Source organism: Malania oleifera, chromosome 2, assembly GCF_029873635.1.
Source record: "Malania oleifera isolate guangnan ecotype guangnan chromosome 2, ASM2987363v1, whole genome shotgun sequence".
Classification (NCBI taxonomy): Eukaryota; Viridiplantae; Streptophyta; class Magnoliopsida; order Santalales; family Ximeniaceae; genus Malania; species Malania oleifera.
Window position 1 is genome coordinate 49,551,955 of NC_080418.1, and position 17,010 is coordinate 49,568,964.

At 36.0% G+C, this 17,010-nt stretch overlaps 2 protein-coding genes across 3 annotated transcripts; both read left to right on the plus strand.

Moving 5' to 3' along the window:
• The first annotated feature begins 1,170 nt into the window (after positions 1-1,170).
• LOC131148674 (G-type lectin S-receptor-like serine/threonine-protein kinase At4g03230) lies at positions 1,171-7,497 on the plus strand. 2 transcript variants are annotated; one of them, XM_058098545.1, is made up of 9 exons: positions 1,171-3,143; positions 4,168-4,395; positions 4,474-4,674; positions 5,456-5,608; positions 5,731-5,939; positions 6,026-6,236; positions 6,369-6,606; positions 6,748-6,898; positions 6,971-7,497. In XM_058098545.1, the coding sequence occupies exons 1-9, from the start codon at positions 1,796-1,798 to the stop codon at positions 7,277-7,279; spliced, it is 3,048 nt and encodes a 1,015-aa protein (XP_057954528.1). In that variant the 5' UTR covers positions 1,171-1,795; the 3' UTR covers positions 7,280-7,497. The 2 variants fall into 2 exon arrangements, with proteins under 2 accessions (XP_057954528.1, XP_057954527.1); XM_058098544.1 differs by having other exon boundaries at positions 4,168-4,674.
• Positions 7,498-8,552: 1,055 nt separating this feature from the next.
• On the plus strand, positions 8,553-12,275 carry LOC131148173 (G-type lectin S-receptor-like serine/threonine-protein kinase At4g03230; the record flags this gene model as incomplete). The annotated part of the gene is made up of 5 exons (XM_058097904.1): positions 8,553-8,814; positions 9,558-9,795; positions 9,937-10,087; positions 10,160-10,369; positions 12,222-12,275. Coding segments are annotated over exons 1-5 (915 nt in total), but the record flags the coding sequence as incomplete, so codon positions are not given.
• Positions 12,276-17,010: the final 4,735 nt, after the last annotated feature.

The following is a 17,010-nucleotide window of genomic DNA, read 5'->3' on the forward strand; positions in this document are numbered from 1 at the left end:
TGATTGTGACTCCCACTAGAGCTACGTTCTTTTGATCTTCCTCTCGTCATTGGTAGTGCCTCAACTTGTTAAGAACTAGACGATCCGTCTTCCTTGTTTTTGCGCCTGGATTCCTCTTCCAGAACAGCCGTCGCAACATCATCAAAGATTAGATTATCTGACTGAATATTATTTGTAATATTGATGATAAGTTGATCATACGAATCTGGTAGACTTTGGAGTAGAAGTTCCGCTTGTTCAGTTGGCTCAATCTTATGGCCAGACGTTGTCAGTTGGGAGAACAACGTATTAAGATTGTTGATGTGGTTCATAACTGATGTGGACTCACTCAGTCGAAGAGTGTAGAGTCACCTTTTTAAGAAGATCTTATTGTAAAGTGACTTTACCTCATAGAGCTTTGTCAGCGCATCCCAAATTTCTTTGGCTGACTTCTTCTCTGCAATACTTGATAACACCGAATCTGCTAATGTTAGATGAAGATTAGTAACAACATTGTCATCCATCTCGTTCCATTTTTTATTAATTATCCTTGTTAGTCTGTCTCCAATTGCCGCTAAGCAATTGTCCTTTCTCAGGACCGCCTTCGTCTTCAATTTCCAAAGGGAGAAATTACCCCCATTGAGTTTCTCAATTTCGTACTTTACTACCATTGTAGTAGATAAGATCTGCTCCTCCACTAAACCGGTTCCAACATTTTCACCATGATCAATACCGTATACATGAACAGTATCGTAAATGAATGGAATAGTATACTTGAACAAGTCTCGTATACATTCACAATACTGTAAAAGTATCCAGTGACACGTGTGAATAGTAATCGTGAATAGTAACCCCAGCCCAAATGCTGTAACCCAGGCTCTGATACCACTGTTAGAAAATTGAATAAGTAGGAACAGTATCACATAACTAAAGTAAGAAATGAGAAAATAGGAATTGACACTAAGATTTATATGCAAAACTTTCAAACAAATCAAGAGAAAAACCACAGGTAAGAGTAGAAGGAATCGACTATGAAAAATAATGATACAACTTCTCTCAAATTATGAAAAACTAAATACACGGGCTACAATAGAGACACTTTACAGGAGAGTAATTGATTTCTCTCTCTAAAGGTAGAGTTAGAGATGCTTGGGATGAATATATTCCTTCACCACCACTTCCCTATTTATAGAAGTTTTGTAAGCCTTCTTTTCAAAGCCGTCAAATGAATAGTGCAGCTATCATATAAATAGTACAACGACCATATGAATAGTACAACCCCTATGTTGGACTTTGAATATTAAAAATGACTTTACAATTCAACACAAAAAATAAATAAATAAACCCCGGAAAAAAATTTCATGAGACCTTCAACTTCTCGTAAAAAATTAAAAATGATAATACAGGTCAACCAGGTCGTCGGAGCTGCATGTTTTCCAGATCACATATTCTTTTCATCAATCTTGCTTTCTGCTTTTACTATATTTTTTTACCTGTTATTTTGTTTTCACCTGCCAACTTGAAAAAGAATATGTGATCCGAAAACATCCGACGACCTGGTTGATCGGTCTTTTCATTTTTAATTTTTTTATAAAGAAGTTGAAGGTTCCACTAAATTTACTTCCGGCTTCTGGGTTTTATTTATTTATTTATTTTCCCTCTCTTCTAACCAATACATTCATCCAAATTCTCATACCAGCTTTAACCAGAAAGTCATGGACGGTGCATCCAAACCAAAGCTTGTTTTGTTTTTTTAATTTTGAAAAAATTTGAGAAACCACCGCCGCTGAGCGAAGGAAGGAAATTCTTTCCCATCATGATGATGCCGTTGCATGCCAATCATTTCACGCTGCTTACTGTCTTCACCTTGTGCATGTTCTTCATCCGTTCATCTCTTTTATACTGCTCTGCTAGAGATTCCATAACACGAGATGATCCAATGCGCGACGGGGAAACGCCACTTGTTTCAGCCTGTAAAAATTTTGAACTGGGATTTTTCACCCCTCCAGGGAACTCCAGTCACAGCCGGTATGTGGGCATATGGTATTACGGGTCGACACCCCCATTTGTAGTATGGGTTGCCAACAGAGATAACCCTTTCTATCATTCCTCTGGAGTTCTTGCCATAGATACTGAAGATGGGAACCTCAAATTACAGGATAGAGAGGGGAATACTTCCCATCCTATTTCTACATCGCCTGGACCTTCTTCATCCTCACGCAGAAAGGCGAAACTCATGGATTCTGGGAACTTGGTTTTGATTGAAGAAGACGATAAGGGTGACTTGATGACCAATAAAACTCTGTGGCAGAGTTTTGAGCACCCAACAGACACGTTTCTTCCCGGCATGAGAATAGATCAAAATATGACATTGGTTTCATGGAAGAGTGTGGACGACCCGGGGACTGGAAGCTTTTGTTTCAAGCTATATCAAGTGGACGAGCCTGGTTTCGAGTCCACCCAGTACATCATCCTCAAAAATAGGACTCGTTATTGGAAGAGTGGTGTCACAATTATTGCATCTAAGGATTACATGCTGAATGCAGTAGGTAAGCTTCTAAACAACTCTACCCAAACCAGAGTGCTCTCCAACACTCAATACAATTTCACACACTTGAAGCCCTTATACAACAATAATGCGACACTGGTGATAAGATCCTCCGGGGAAATACAGTATTTAACGCGGTATTCTAGTGGGAAATGGTATATGATTTGGTCAGAGCCAAGAGACCGATGCAGCACGCTATATCCGTGCGGAAGGTTCCGCAGCTGCAGCGTTAACTATGGATTGATGATGTGTAAGTGTTTGCCTGGGTTCCAGCCAGCACAGCCACAGGATTGGTATTCGAGAGAATATTCAGATGGGTGCAGAAGAAAGTCGGAGTTATGCGGCGGAAAGGGTGGGATGAATTACACATTCTTGAACTTGAAGATGATGGACGTTGGACATCCAGACGATAATCCTCGGGTTTTCAGTGAGAAGGAATGTAGAGAACAGTGCCTTAAAAATTGCCAATGCGTTGCTTATTCGTATGATAAGAAGACAGTCAATCAGCGAGGCGGCAACAACGCATGCTCGACTTGGTTCGGTGATCTCAATAATCTTCAGGAGAACATCCCTGGCGGCCTCAACCTCTCCGTCAAGATAGCAGTTTCTGATACAGGTGCATCTCTCTTTTATTCCTTCTCCAAAATATGGTAGAATTAATATATTCCACTTCGATCTTTTGTTGGTAGAAAGGCCACAACAGGAAAAAAAAGGAAGTTGTATACGTAGGATGTATATAAAATTATGGGGTACGGGAGAAGATACATTATTTTGAGTGGGCCGCAGTCTTCTACACCATTCTTCACGCACAGCACTCTCCACACACTTCCACACTTTCAACAACTTCCTCCCCCTTTTTTTCTTTTTCTTTTTTTTTTTTTTTTTGGTTACTTTCTCTTTTTTCTTTTTCTTTTTTCTAAATAAAATTACAAATGACTTTTTTTAACATCATTTACATATAAGTTCTTTAATCTGCTTTGACTTTTTTAAAATAGGAGAGGCCTGCAGCAAGTTTGTTTATCATTAATTGGAGTGAACTATAACTAGAGGAACAGTTATCTCATGTTTGAGGGATTTGAGTTTAGATTGATGAATTTAAAGTTGCTTAGACTTAGATAAAATGTAAGACAAATTTGCTTTGTATTTTATCTAAATTTATATAAATTTAAAATTAAGATTCAAAATTCATACTTTGAGAGCATAATTTTCAAGTTTTGAATTTTTAGGTCTTCGTATAGATTTGGAAAGAACTTCATACAATTTACAATGCATTTTTCTCAAATTTGTATGTGCAAAATTTAAATTTAAGGTTTAAATTCATGTTCTCAAACACATACGCATCACTTGATCTTCACAAGATAGTTCGATGGTGAGGACAAAATCTTGATTGAGCCACTAACTTGAACTTTTCGAATTTTTTGTAGGCCCAGACATGTATTTAAGTGAGTAGTTTCATTAAGTGAATAGACATAATATTGGTCATTTTCGTAAATGTCCCGGAGCTAGTTGATCAAATTATGCTCACACCTTCCATTATATATATATATATAAAAAAAAGGAAATAAAATAGTAAGAAATAAGAAAGGAAAAATATTAACAATGAGTTTTGAGCCTCTCTGACCCACATTCTACTATTGCAGAATCTATAAGAAGGAATTGCAACCCTTGTGGCACAAACATGATTCCCTATCCCTTGAGCACTGCACAGAGCTGCGGTGACTCGGCGTATCGCAGTTTCAGCTGCGATGATTCCACAGGCCAGGTTAGCTTCCAGGCATCGACAGGCACACATCAGGTCATTGGCATCAACCCAGAGGCAAAAAGTTTTGCTATCCTGGTAAGAGTGACGGGCATTAATTGTGCCATAGGTAACGTTTTGCAGCTCAACCAGTCCTCGCCGTTTTTTGTGAGAAATAACAGTGGCTTAGCCAAAACTAACTGCACAGATTTGCCATTTAACAAAGGAGATAATGCATTAGTAGAGATTGGATGGAAGCCACCGGTACTAGAGCCAAGCTGTGCTTCATCTGCAGACTGCAAGGATTGGCCGAATTCAACTTGCAATTTTACGAGGCAAGGTAGCACCAAAAGGTGTATCTGCAATGCGAAAATTCCCTGGAATGGCTCAATTCTAAATTGTTCCCGAGGTAAGCATGCGAAATTGTTATCCAGCGAAAAAAACAAACAAAGAAGCATGCAACAATGCACACATATCAATGCACATCTATTTGATAACACATTATGTACGTAGTGATGACAAGTTTTTTTTAAAAATTTTATTTGATTTGAGGATAATGCTGAGCATTTGTTCAACCAAGTTCTTAATCAGTTTTACTTTCAGAAATACTAACCAAATGTCCACCTAGATTGACTAAGTAGTAAGGGCGACTTCTGACATTGGTTATCCCAAGGTCATATGCTTGATTCTCCCGTGAGAGTTTATCCCAATAAATTATCAAGGGTGCATCAATGTGCGAACAACCTTCACCCTGGGTTTAGTGCCGCACCATATATAGTGTCCAAAGTGGTACGGTGGTAGCTGGAGTCTCCGGGTTATTAGGTATATATATTTCTCAAATTTTGACAATGATACCAAATGACCCTAAGTTAAAGGCACCCCCAATTCTTATAAGATTGCTTGTTGAAAACTATACACCAATATTTAAATGCTTGAAGATTGAACTTAATTAAGATTTGAATTTGTACAAATTTGGATAAAATATAATATATAATTATTTTAAATTTTATTTAAATTTAAGTCTTGAAATCTCATGCTCCCAACACAATTAAGCTGAAACCATCAAGACCAATTGTTAGATTCTTCATTTTATAGGATTTCATCATTTCAATTTATTTGTCATTATTTAATGACCATTTATTCGTTCCATATCTAAATACGTTGTTCTTTTGTTTCAAAATGTGGCACAGTCTCAGGAATAATAAAATCTCGAAAGAAAAAGTTCTCATTTCCTTTGATAATTGTAATGACTTCTACAATTTTAGTGGCTTTGGTTGCTCTATCATGCACAATAGTTCATAAGCCTTATTTATGGAGAAGATCAAGGACGAACACAAGGCAAGGTTAATTCCTATCACATATGCTACCCTTCTCTTTCCTTTTTATTTTATTGTAATGTTGATTAAAAAAAACTAATGAAGAGATCGAGTACTATTATTGAGATGTAGTGCGTTCATGAATTCAGAAGTAAGAGCAGGGGCTCTTGGAAATCCCACACTACGCTTGTTTGATAGTGAAACAATCAAAGGCTTGATGGACTCTGGTCATTTAAAGAAAGATGACAAAAATGACATAGATGTCCCATTTTTTCATTTTAAGAGCATATTGGATGCAAAAGATAACTTTTCAGATGCAAATAAACTTGGACAAGGGGGGTTTGGTCCTGTTTACAAGGTAATTGATTCTTCGTAATTGAAAAAGTTCTTTTTTATTTTTGAACTGCCCACTAGTTTACAACGGATGTTACCCAACACTCTCAGGGTAAGTTTCCTGGAGGACATGAAATTGCTGTGAAAAGGCTTTCTAGTGCTTCAGGACAAGGCTTAAGGGAATTTATGAATGAGGTTGTGTTGATTGCGAAACTGCAACATCGTAATCTTGTTAGACTTTTGGGCTATTGCATCAAAGGTGGTGAAAAGATTTTGCTCTACGAGCATATGCCAAACAAAAGCTTGGACACCTTCATATTTGGTTAGGCTCCATATCTATGTTCCTTTTTTTTTTATATTTATTTTTGGTCTCTGGCGTAGCATACATATAATTTGAATTTATAGAAACTAACTTCATTTTCATTGAAATTATTTTCAAATGGAAAAATTGAAGACCAAAGCTTGTGCTTAACGTTGAAGTGGGAGAAACGCTTTGAAATCATTTTAGGAATTGCTCGAGGGCTTCTTTATCTTCATCAGGATTCTAGGTTGAGAATTATACACAGGGATCTAAAAACAAGCAACATTCTACTAGATGAAGAGATGAACCCAAAAATTTCAGACTTTGGCCTTGCAAGGATCTTTGGGGGCAAGCAAACAGAGGCAAACACCAACAGAGTAGTTGGAACCTAGTAAGCATTAATCGATATTGATTATCAAGATGTATAATATAGGAGGTCTTACAACATCAATTTCAATGCCTTGATCATTATGCATAGAAAATGGTTGCATTCCAAGTGAATTAAATATTTCAAACATTTGTTATGCTGTAGCGGTTACATGTCCCCAGAGTATGCATTGGATGGGATTTTCTCAATCAAGTCAGATGTCTTTAGTTTTGGTGTTGTACTACTTGAGATCATCAGTGGTAGAAAGAACACAGGATTTTATCAGTCACAACAAGCATTGAGCCTTTTAGGCTATGTAAGTAATATATTTTCTTCAGCCCTTTAATGTGTTATGCATCATATCAATCTCATTTATTATTTACTTTAGGCATGGAGATTATGGATAGAAGAGAGGGCATTGGATTTGGTTGATCAAGTACTTAGACAATCATGTGATATAAGTTCGGTTTTAAAGTGCATAAATGTTGGATTGATATGCGTACAAGAAGATCCAAGTGACCGCCCCACCATGTCAGATGTGATTGTCATGCTTGGCGGTGAAACAATCACTCTGCCAACTCCAAAACAACCAGCTTTTATTGTTAGGAGAGGTTTTTCTAATGCTAGTTGTTCTTCTAGTAAACCACAGCATAGCGTGAACAAAGAGCTAACGGTCACTAAAGAAGAAGGTCGATAAAAGGATGATTCTCACGAATCAAATATTGAGCTTTGCAAGATGGGCTTGCCTTTGTTTGTTTACTTTAACATTAATATTCTTCTTAAGTAATTGTACAACTTTGATTACTAATTTTTAGTCCTAGTTGTATGTAATTTGCACCTGTTGTATTTAGTCTTATTTAATACACATATTTTTTTTATCAGAAAATTATAATTAATACACATAATTAATTGCACAATATGTTTAAATGAAACAATATTACAGAGTGGCCATGAATATAGTTGAGTGGATGAGTTTTGAATAGTCATAATAAATTGGAAGAGTGACAATAAATGAAACTAGCACTTCCTTGGATTTAGATTTGTTTAAATTGGATAATGTCTATAATATAAAATTGTATGAGTTTAATCCAAATTCATACAAAACAAAATACATGACTATAAATCCATGCTCCCAAATACTATCCAAGGAAACCTATAAGACAAAAAAAATACAAATACAAAAAAATATAAGCAAAGTGAAAAAGCTAAAATTTTTAATTCCTAATATTATCATCGTTGTTGGTAGCCAGCCGTTGTGCAAATTAATGCGTGTGGAACCGGATCATGCAATGCAGCAACTAACAATGAACAATACAAAAATACATTCACAAAGATAATAAGGAAAATAATAAAACAATGACACAAGAATTAACATGGTTCGGAAGAACGCCTACATTCACGGGAACAAACGGCAATTGAAATTCGCTATATGTCAAAACCAGAGTTATAACATTGTTTATATGCTAACCCTACATGTATAGAGTGATTAGAAAGTTTCCTAAATACCCCTATATCAACCCTCGGGAGGATTTATCTTTGAATCCCCAACCTACTGATCTTCCCAATTCAAAATTCAAAGACAGTGCTGAACAAAATAGTCGACGTTTTTTTCTTGAGACTAAAATCGTTGATGGTCTTTAGAAAGCAGTTGATGGTTTCTTCCCGAGACAAATACCGTCAATGTAACCATTGACTAGCTCTAAAATAGTTGACGGTTTGCTTTTGTAGTCTAGCTTCCTTATTTTTCCTCAGCATGCTTTCTCTGTACATGTGTACTACTCAATATGAGCCACATACTACAACAATCTTCACCTTGGAAAATTTTTGTGCTGAATGGTTGTATACCAATTTCAAATTAGGGTCCACAGCATTGGGATGCGGTCAAGTGAATTCTCAGGTACTTGAAGGGTACAACCGGATATGACATCATTTTCAGTAGACAACAAAGTGATCCTTTAGTAGTAGGGTACATGGATGCTGACTATACAGGAGACTTGGATGACAGGAGGTCTACCACAGGGTACATATTTATCCTTATGGATGGAACTATTTATTATTGGTTTATGGTTAAGTCGTTCATTGCCTTATCTACTATTGAGTCGGAGTACATGACAGTGGTTAAGGCTACCAAGGAAGTGTTGTGGCTCACGGGATTGGTTAGGGAGCTAGGTGTCCAGCAAGGTGGAGTTTGGCTGCAGTGTGATATTCAGAGTGTCATCTACTTGGTGAAGAGTCAGGTGTATCATGTAATTCCCCGAACCCTAAAGTGGGGATCAAAGTGTTATTGTAAATAAAATCATACTCTATGATGCCCCGTACTAGTCTAGTGGGGCTCGGATGCCACATTAACTATTTATTTGTATTTGATACCCTATTATCTCAATAACACGCAGGGGAAATGATAATAATTCCATAATAATGTACCAGAGTATCTACATATATATACATCTCAAAATCATCTTTGAATAACCACTATTCAGAATCATACATCTCAGAAAACATAAACAAACCCAAAAAATATACACATCCAAAAGTCTATACCCTCAGTTGTCTCCAAAACGCTACAACAACCCTAAGCTCTCTAAGCTTGATCACGCAGAGGTTCTGAAAAAGATAAAATTCAACTATCGGGTGAGACACATCTCAGTAAGGATGGAATACATTAAATCAACGTGTGGCTATCATGAGGTTTGTGTACAACATATATATTCATCAATTTCAAATGAAACCACAATTATGAAATCATTCTCTGTTCCTACTCAAACACATGCAATGTATTTTACCAATGGAAGTTCCCAAGGATTGGGGTGATTACCCGCCCATACAAGTAGCACCCCTCTGGTCTGATACCTTAAGTAACCTATGATCACAATTGAAGCATATCAGGGCACTTACCTTACTCAGTAAGCCCTCATTGAAATTATAGAAACTAACTTCATTTTCATTGAAATTATTTTCAAATGGAAAAATTGAAGACCAAAGCTTGTGCTTAACGTTGAAGTGGGAGAAACGCTTTGAAATCATTTTAGGAATTGCTCGAGGGCTTCTTTATCTTCATCAAGATTCTAGGTTGAGAATTATACACAGGGATTTGAAAACAAGCAACATTCTACTAGATGAAGAGATGAACCCAAAAATTTCAGACTTTGGCCTTGCAAGGATCTTTGGGGGCAAGCAAACAGAGGCAAACACAAACAGAGTAGTTGGAACCTAGTAAGCATTAATCTATATTGATTATCAAGATGTATAATATAGGACGTCTTACAACATCAATTTCAATGCCTTGATCATTATGCATAGAAGATAGTTGCATTCCAAGTGAATTAAATATTTCAAACATTTGTTATGTTGTAGCGGTTACATGTCCCCAGAGTATGCATTGGATGGGATTTTCTCAATCAAGTCAGATGTCTTTAGTTTTGGTGTTGTACTACTTGAGATCATCAGTGGTAGAAAGAACACAGGATTTTATCAGTCACAACAAGCATTGAGCCTTTTAGGCTATGTAAGTAATATATTTTCTTCAACCCTTTAATGTGTTATGCGTCATATCAATCTCATTTATTATTTACTTTAGGCATGGAGATTATGGATAGAAGAGAGGGCATTGGATTTGGTTGATCAGGTACTTAGACAATCATGTGATATAAGTTCGGTTTTAAAGTGCATAAATGTTGGATTGATATGCGTACAAGAAGATCCAAGTGACCGCCCCACCATGTCAGATGTGATTGTCATGCTTGGCGGTGAAACAATCACTCTACCAACTCCAAAACAACCAGCTTTTATTGTTAGGAGAGGCTTTTCTAATACTAGTTGTTCTTCTTGTAAGCCACAGCATAGTGTGAACAAAGAGCTAACGGTCACTAAAGAAGAAGGTCGATAAAAGGATGATTCTCACGAATCAAATATTGAGCTTTGCAAGATGGGCTTGCCTTTGTTTGTTTTCTTTAACATTAATATTCTTCTTAAGTAATTGTACAACTTTGATTACTAATTTTTAGTCCTAGTTGTATGTAATTTGCACCCGTTGTATTTAGTCTTATTTAATACACATATTTTTTTTATCAAAAAATTATAATTAATACACATAATTAATTGCACAATATGTTTAAATGAAACAATATTGCAGAGTGGTCATGAATATAGCTGAGTAGATGAGTTTTGAATAGTCATAATAAATTGGAAGAGTGACAATAAATGAAACTAGCACTTCCTTGGATTTAGATTTGTTTAAATTGGATAATGTCTATAATATAAAATTGTATGAGTTTAATCCAAATTCATACAAAACAAAATACATGACTATAAATCCATGCCCCCAAATACTATCCAAGGAAACTTATAGGAAAAATAAAAATAAAAATACAAACACAAAAAAATATAAGCAAAATGAAAAAGCTAAAATTTTTAATTCCTACTACTATCATGGTTGTTGGTAGCCAGCCGTTGTGCAAATTAATGCGTGTGGAACCGAATCATGCAATGAAGCAACTAACAATGAACAATACAAAAATACATTCACAAAGATAATAAGGAAAATAATAAAACAATGACACAAGAATTAACGTGGTTCAGCAGAATGCCTACATCCACGGGAGCAAACAACAACTGAAATTCACTATATGTCAAAACCAGGGTTATAACATTGTTTATATGCTAACCCTACATGTATAGAGTGATTAGAAAGTTTCCTAAATACCCCTATATCAACCCCCCGGAGGATTTATCTTTGAATCCCCGACCTATTGATCTTCCCAATTCAAAATTCAAAGACAGCGCTGAACAAAATAGTCGACGGTTTTTTTTTTAGACTAAAATCGTTAATGGTCTTTAGAAAGCAGTCGATGGTTTCTTCCCGAGACAAATACCGTCAATGTAACCATCGACTAGCTCTAAAAGTAGTTGATGGTTTGCTTTTGTAGTCTAGCTTCCTTATTTTTCCTCACATGCTTTCTCTGTACATGTGTACCACTCAATATGAGCCACATACTACAACAATCTTCACCTTGGAAAATTTTTGTGCTGAGTGGTAGTATACCAATTTCGAATCAGGGTCAACAGCATTGGGATGCGGTCAAGTGAATTCTCAAGTACTTGAGGGGTACAACCGGATATGACATCATTTTCAGTAGACAATATAGTGATCCTTCAGTAGTAAGGTACATGGATGTTGACTATGCAGAAGACTTGGATGACAGGAGGTATACCACAGGGTACATATTTATCCTTATGGATGGAACTATTTATTATAGGTTTATGGTTAAGTCATTCATTGCCTTATCTACTATTGAGTCGGAGTACATGACAATGGCTGAGCCTACCAAGGAAGTGTTGTGGCTCATGGGATTGGTTAGGGAGCTAGGTGTCTAGCAAGGTGGAGTTTGGCTGTTGTGTGATAGTCAGAGTGTCATCTATTTTGTGAAGAGTCAGGTGTATCATGTAATTCCCCAAACCCTAAAGTGGGGACCAGAGTGTTATTGTAAATAAAATCATGCTCTGTGATGCCTTGTACTAGCCTAGTGGAGCTCGGATGCCACGTTAGCTATTTACTTGTATTTGATACCCTATTATCTCAATAACATGTAGGGGAAATGATAATAATTCTATAATAATGTACCAGAGTATCTACATATATATGCATCTCAAAATCATCTTTGAACAACCAGTATTCAGAATCATACATCTCAGAAAACATAAACAAACCCAAAAAATATACACATCCAAAAGTCTATACCCTCTATCTCAAAAACGCTACAACAACCCTGAGCTCTCTAAGCTCGATCACGCGAAGGTCTTGAAAAAAATAAAATTCAACTATCGGGTGAGACACATTTTAGTAAGGATGGAATACATTAAATCAATGTGTGGCTATCATGAGGTTTGTGTACAACATATATATATTCATAATTTTCAAATGAAACCACAATTATGAAATCATTCTCTATTCCTACTCAAACACATGCAATGTATTTTACCAATGAGAATTCCCAAGGATTGGGGTGTTTACCTGCCCATACAAGTAGCACCCTTCTGGTCTAATACCTTAAGTAACCTATGATCACAATTGAAGCATATCGGGGCACTTACCTTACTCAGTAAGCCCTCAGGTGGTTAGTTCATCTCGTACTCACACATTCACACAAAAGATTTACTGGCAAAAGTTCTCGAGAATAGGGAAGATTACTCACTCATGCAAGTAGCTTCCCTCTACCTTAATACGTTATACAGCCCACAGCTACATCTGATACCTATCCAGGCACCCGCCTTTCTCAGCAAGCCCTCGAGTGAAGAGTATACCACGCTCCAAATACATATAATGCTACTATATTTAGTACTGATAATACTTTACTACATTACTCTTTATGCTATTATCTCAGTGTTATTCATTACATTCACATTCATATTCTACATTTCTTATTTTTGTATTCATGTTAATTTGCTTTCGCATATTCTGTTTTCATATCATTCCCGTCTACTGCTCTTATATCTATTGTTCCCATATCTATTATTTCCATATCTCTTGTTCTTATATTATCAATGGTTAAATTAACAATTATGCGTTTAGAACTCTCTATACCGATGGAAAAATCATAGTCATGCTTTAGCCCCATGACAGGTTGTGCGGGCCGAAAGCTGGACTTAACCCTAGTCGGCCCTCTAGAGTTAAATCAACCACATTCTACGGTCTATAGGTCCAATTGGCTATTCCTATACTAGTCTAGACTCTAGGAGGACCCTACCCTTCCCAGCACAATCAACCATCTCATCTCCACACTTTCTCTAAGACGTATGGGTGCACTAGCGCTACCATAAATATCCACAACAGTATTATGCCTATTCTGGTCCACTGGAGTTCTCAAACCATACATTGTAATCTAACATTATCAAACACATGCGAGATAAATCATATCACAATTTAATTCTCAATGCATTTCCAATATTTCTTGCATCTTATACATATATCATAGTTTAACACATAAACTTCATTTTACTCATGCCACACAATTTAACAAAATATTTCATACATTTACTGTAAAATAAGCCAACCCACATTCATTATTAATATCCTAAAAATATACATTTAATTTCTTATACAATTATCCAGAAAATCTGTCATTTTAACTTTCCATTTTCGCAAATAATATCTAGTAGCACAATTCTAGGCTTAAAAATTTACAATTCAAATGGTCAGCTTTTCAGAACTCACGTAAAAATCATATACATATACACATAAAATTTCCATTTTTTAAATCATGGTTTAATATATTTCCCTTACCTGGTTTCCTGAACTACGCCAGCAGGAACCCCAAAACGATGCCTGCGGCGCTTACCCAAAGTCTGATTCAATAACCCTAATTTAATCAAATCAACCCTAAATAAAATACTATTTTAACATTTCCTAGTCCCATAAATTTTAATTAACAATTAAACTCCCAAAAATAGCTAATTTCCTTATTTCCGTAAATCTCACTCTCACTTTGGGGTGGTGCTTAGGACCCCCAAACTAAAAATTTGCTCCGACCAAAATGACAACGATTGAGACTAGGACCCCGTGGTGGTACCCGATCGTCGATTTAGCTAAAGATTTAAGGAAAAATTGAGGAAAGAGAGTGAGTATACTTTTCCTTAGGAGTGGTGCCTACGTCGCTTCTAAGAGAAATCCACTCCGGTAGGAATGTCAGTGGCGGAGATAAGAACCCAGCGATACCTTTTCTTTTCCAATCGGTCGAATATTTTTTGAGGAAATAAGGAAAAAGAGGAGGAAGAACAAAGAGAGACGATGAGACTCAGATAGTGAGAGAAGAGAGGTGCTGCAGCTTTGTAATTTTGAAAAAGCTTCCTACGTACAGAAGCTTTACTATTAGATATATATATATATATATACATATATGTATATATTTATATCCTTATTCCAATTTTTTTCTTCTTTCATACTATTCCTTTTATTTGTTTATTTAATTAATTAATTTAATAATGTTTAATTAATAAATTGATTAATAATAATTTTATTATTTTTTAACTTTTTTTAGGATCACTACATTCTCCCCTCCTAAAAAAAAAAATTCGTTCTCTAAATTTTGCTAATCGTTCATTTCCACATTTTTACAATTTATGAACTAACTATATCCCATATAGTTATATATATATATTCCTACATTAACTACAATTAAATATAACTATCATAATCTTAAGCATAAACTCGTACCGACCCTTTTGGCAATATTTGCCTCAATTGGGATCGAGAACGGAGTAAAACGCGATAGTTCAACGAACTTAGCCGCATATTCCCCGATAGTCATACTCCCCTCTGTCAGGTTAGTGAATTCCTCAATCTTTTCCTCTCTAGTGGACAAGGGGAAGTACCTATTGTTGACCTTATGGGTCATATCCCATTTTGATCCTGACAAACACATTGGTATTTAATGTTTGCCGAGTTTGTGTGTAGGATCAATTTGTAAAATCATATGGTGGCACATGAAGACCCAAAGTGTTTTAATTGTTGTAATTTATATTCAATTCATTGGGTCTGTAATAATTATTTCAAGGTCTGTAATAATTGATGCATATCATGTATGTAGGGACTATAAGCTCAAGACCATAGATGGACCTTAGGGATCACCCTTCGGCTGACCGACACCGGATTTTTAGGGTTAGCTCAAAAAGTCTTTATAAAGACCTTAGGACCTTGCACAAGCACTTAGGATAATCCACACTATCACATATGTAATCAAAGGTAAACATAACACTTAGGTCCTTAATTTGTAAAGGCTTCAGGCAACCGAACCTTGGCGTTGAAAACGCCTCGATTGACCGAATCGTTAGAAAGTCAAAATATTGACCTAACCTCCGGCGACCGAACGAAAAAGAACTGAGTGTTCTCGGTCAACTGAACTTATACTGAGGACTTTTCCAATAACCCGGGTGCTCGAACTCCACAGTCATTTTGACCTCGGGCGACCGAACATGCAAGTTCAGCAAACTGAACTTAAGTCTAGGCGACCAAATCTCGAACATTTTGAAAATCACCTAGTTCAGCCACCCGAATCGTTTTTCAAGCACCCGAAATTCAAAATTGCCTTTTCTTCATGTGTCTGTTCAGGTGACCAAACCTATGGCTCGGTCGACCGAAACTCTCGGTTTGGACTATTTTTACTATAGATAATTAAGGGTAAATTAGGGTTATTTTTACTAAACTTATTTAAAACAATTTTAATAATTCTCCTGATGTCCCCAACGGTTATAATTTTGGCCATGTCTATATATATGTGCTTATTTGCATGATTAAGAGAGGATTAAGGATTTAATTAGCAAATATTTTCTCTGAATTCTTTGAGAGCCCTTCTTCATACTCCAAGCAAAATTACTCCTCCTTTACTTATTCCTTTGCAAAATTTTGTTGAGTGAGATTATCTTGAGAGTACCTACAATCCCTTACACAAGCTATACTCTCTTTGTTTTGATTGAGTGTTGATTTTCTTGTGAGAGTAAGCTATAAATTTTCCCCATTGGATTTAATCCATAAATTTATTTGTGGGGAAAATTTTGAGAGCTTGTAAGTCTTTGCACTATTATTGCAAGACTCTTGAGCTTGTATTGTGTTGTTGTAGAAAACATTTTTGCGAGCTTGGATTGCTAATATCTCTTGTGCTTATATTTTGAGAATATAATTTTGAGATATTTAATCACATTATTCAAAAGCTTTGAAACCCTATCTTTGGTTGATATATATATATATATATATATATATATATATATGTTGGTATATATTTTCAAAGATAGATTGACAATACACTCTTGCCCTTGATTGCTTAGTGACATTACATTGAGTGGTATTGCAAATATTTGCACTAAGTTTATAGTTCTTATCATATTAAAGTGCATTGATTATTACATGTGCGTATCGGCATATATTCTTCTTGTAATAGAAGCACTTTGAATTGTATAGAAATTTTTATTTCATTGTTGTATTCCAGGCATGGCCTGAGGGGGTATAATCTAGCCGGTAAGGATCATGTTGGGGTCAGCCCTGTGAATTTGACCTAGGGCCTTCTCCGCCCCATAAGGAGATTTTGTAAATGTTGAGGTTAGCCTTGAAAATTTAGCATGATTGTAAACGGTGTCGCTCCACCTATTAAGTGAGCAATAGTGATAATTCTCAAGCTTGCGAGCTAAGGCAGGGACGTAGGCACAGTTGGCCGAACCCCGATAACATATCGTGTGTGCACTTTATATTTTTGCAATTTAATTACTCGACATGTATGTTATATTATGAATGTTGTGCATGATTTAATTTCCACATCTTACATTTATCTGTGCATTTGGGTTTATGAGTATATAGATAGACCCTAGGTGGAATATTACTGTAAATGATTTGGACATACCTACAAATAAATTTTAAATACCCAATTCACCCTCCTTTTGGGA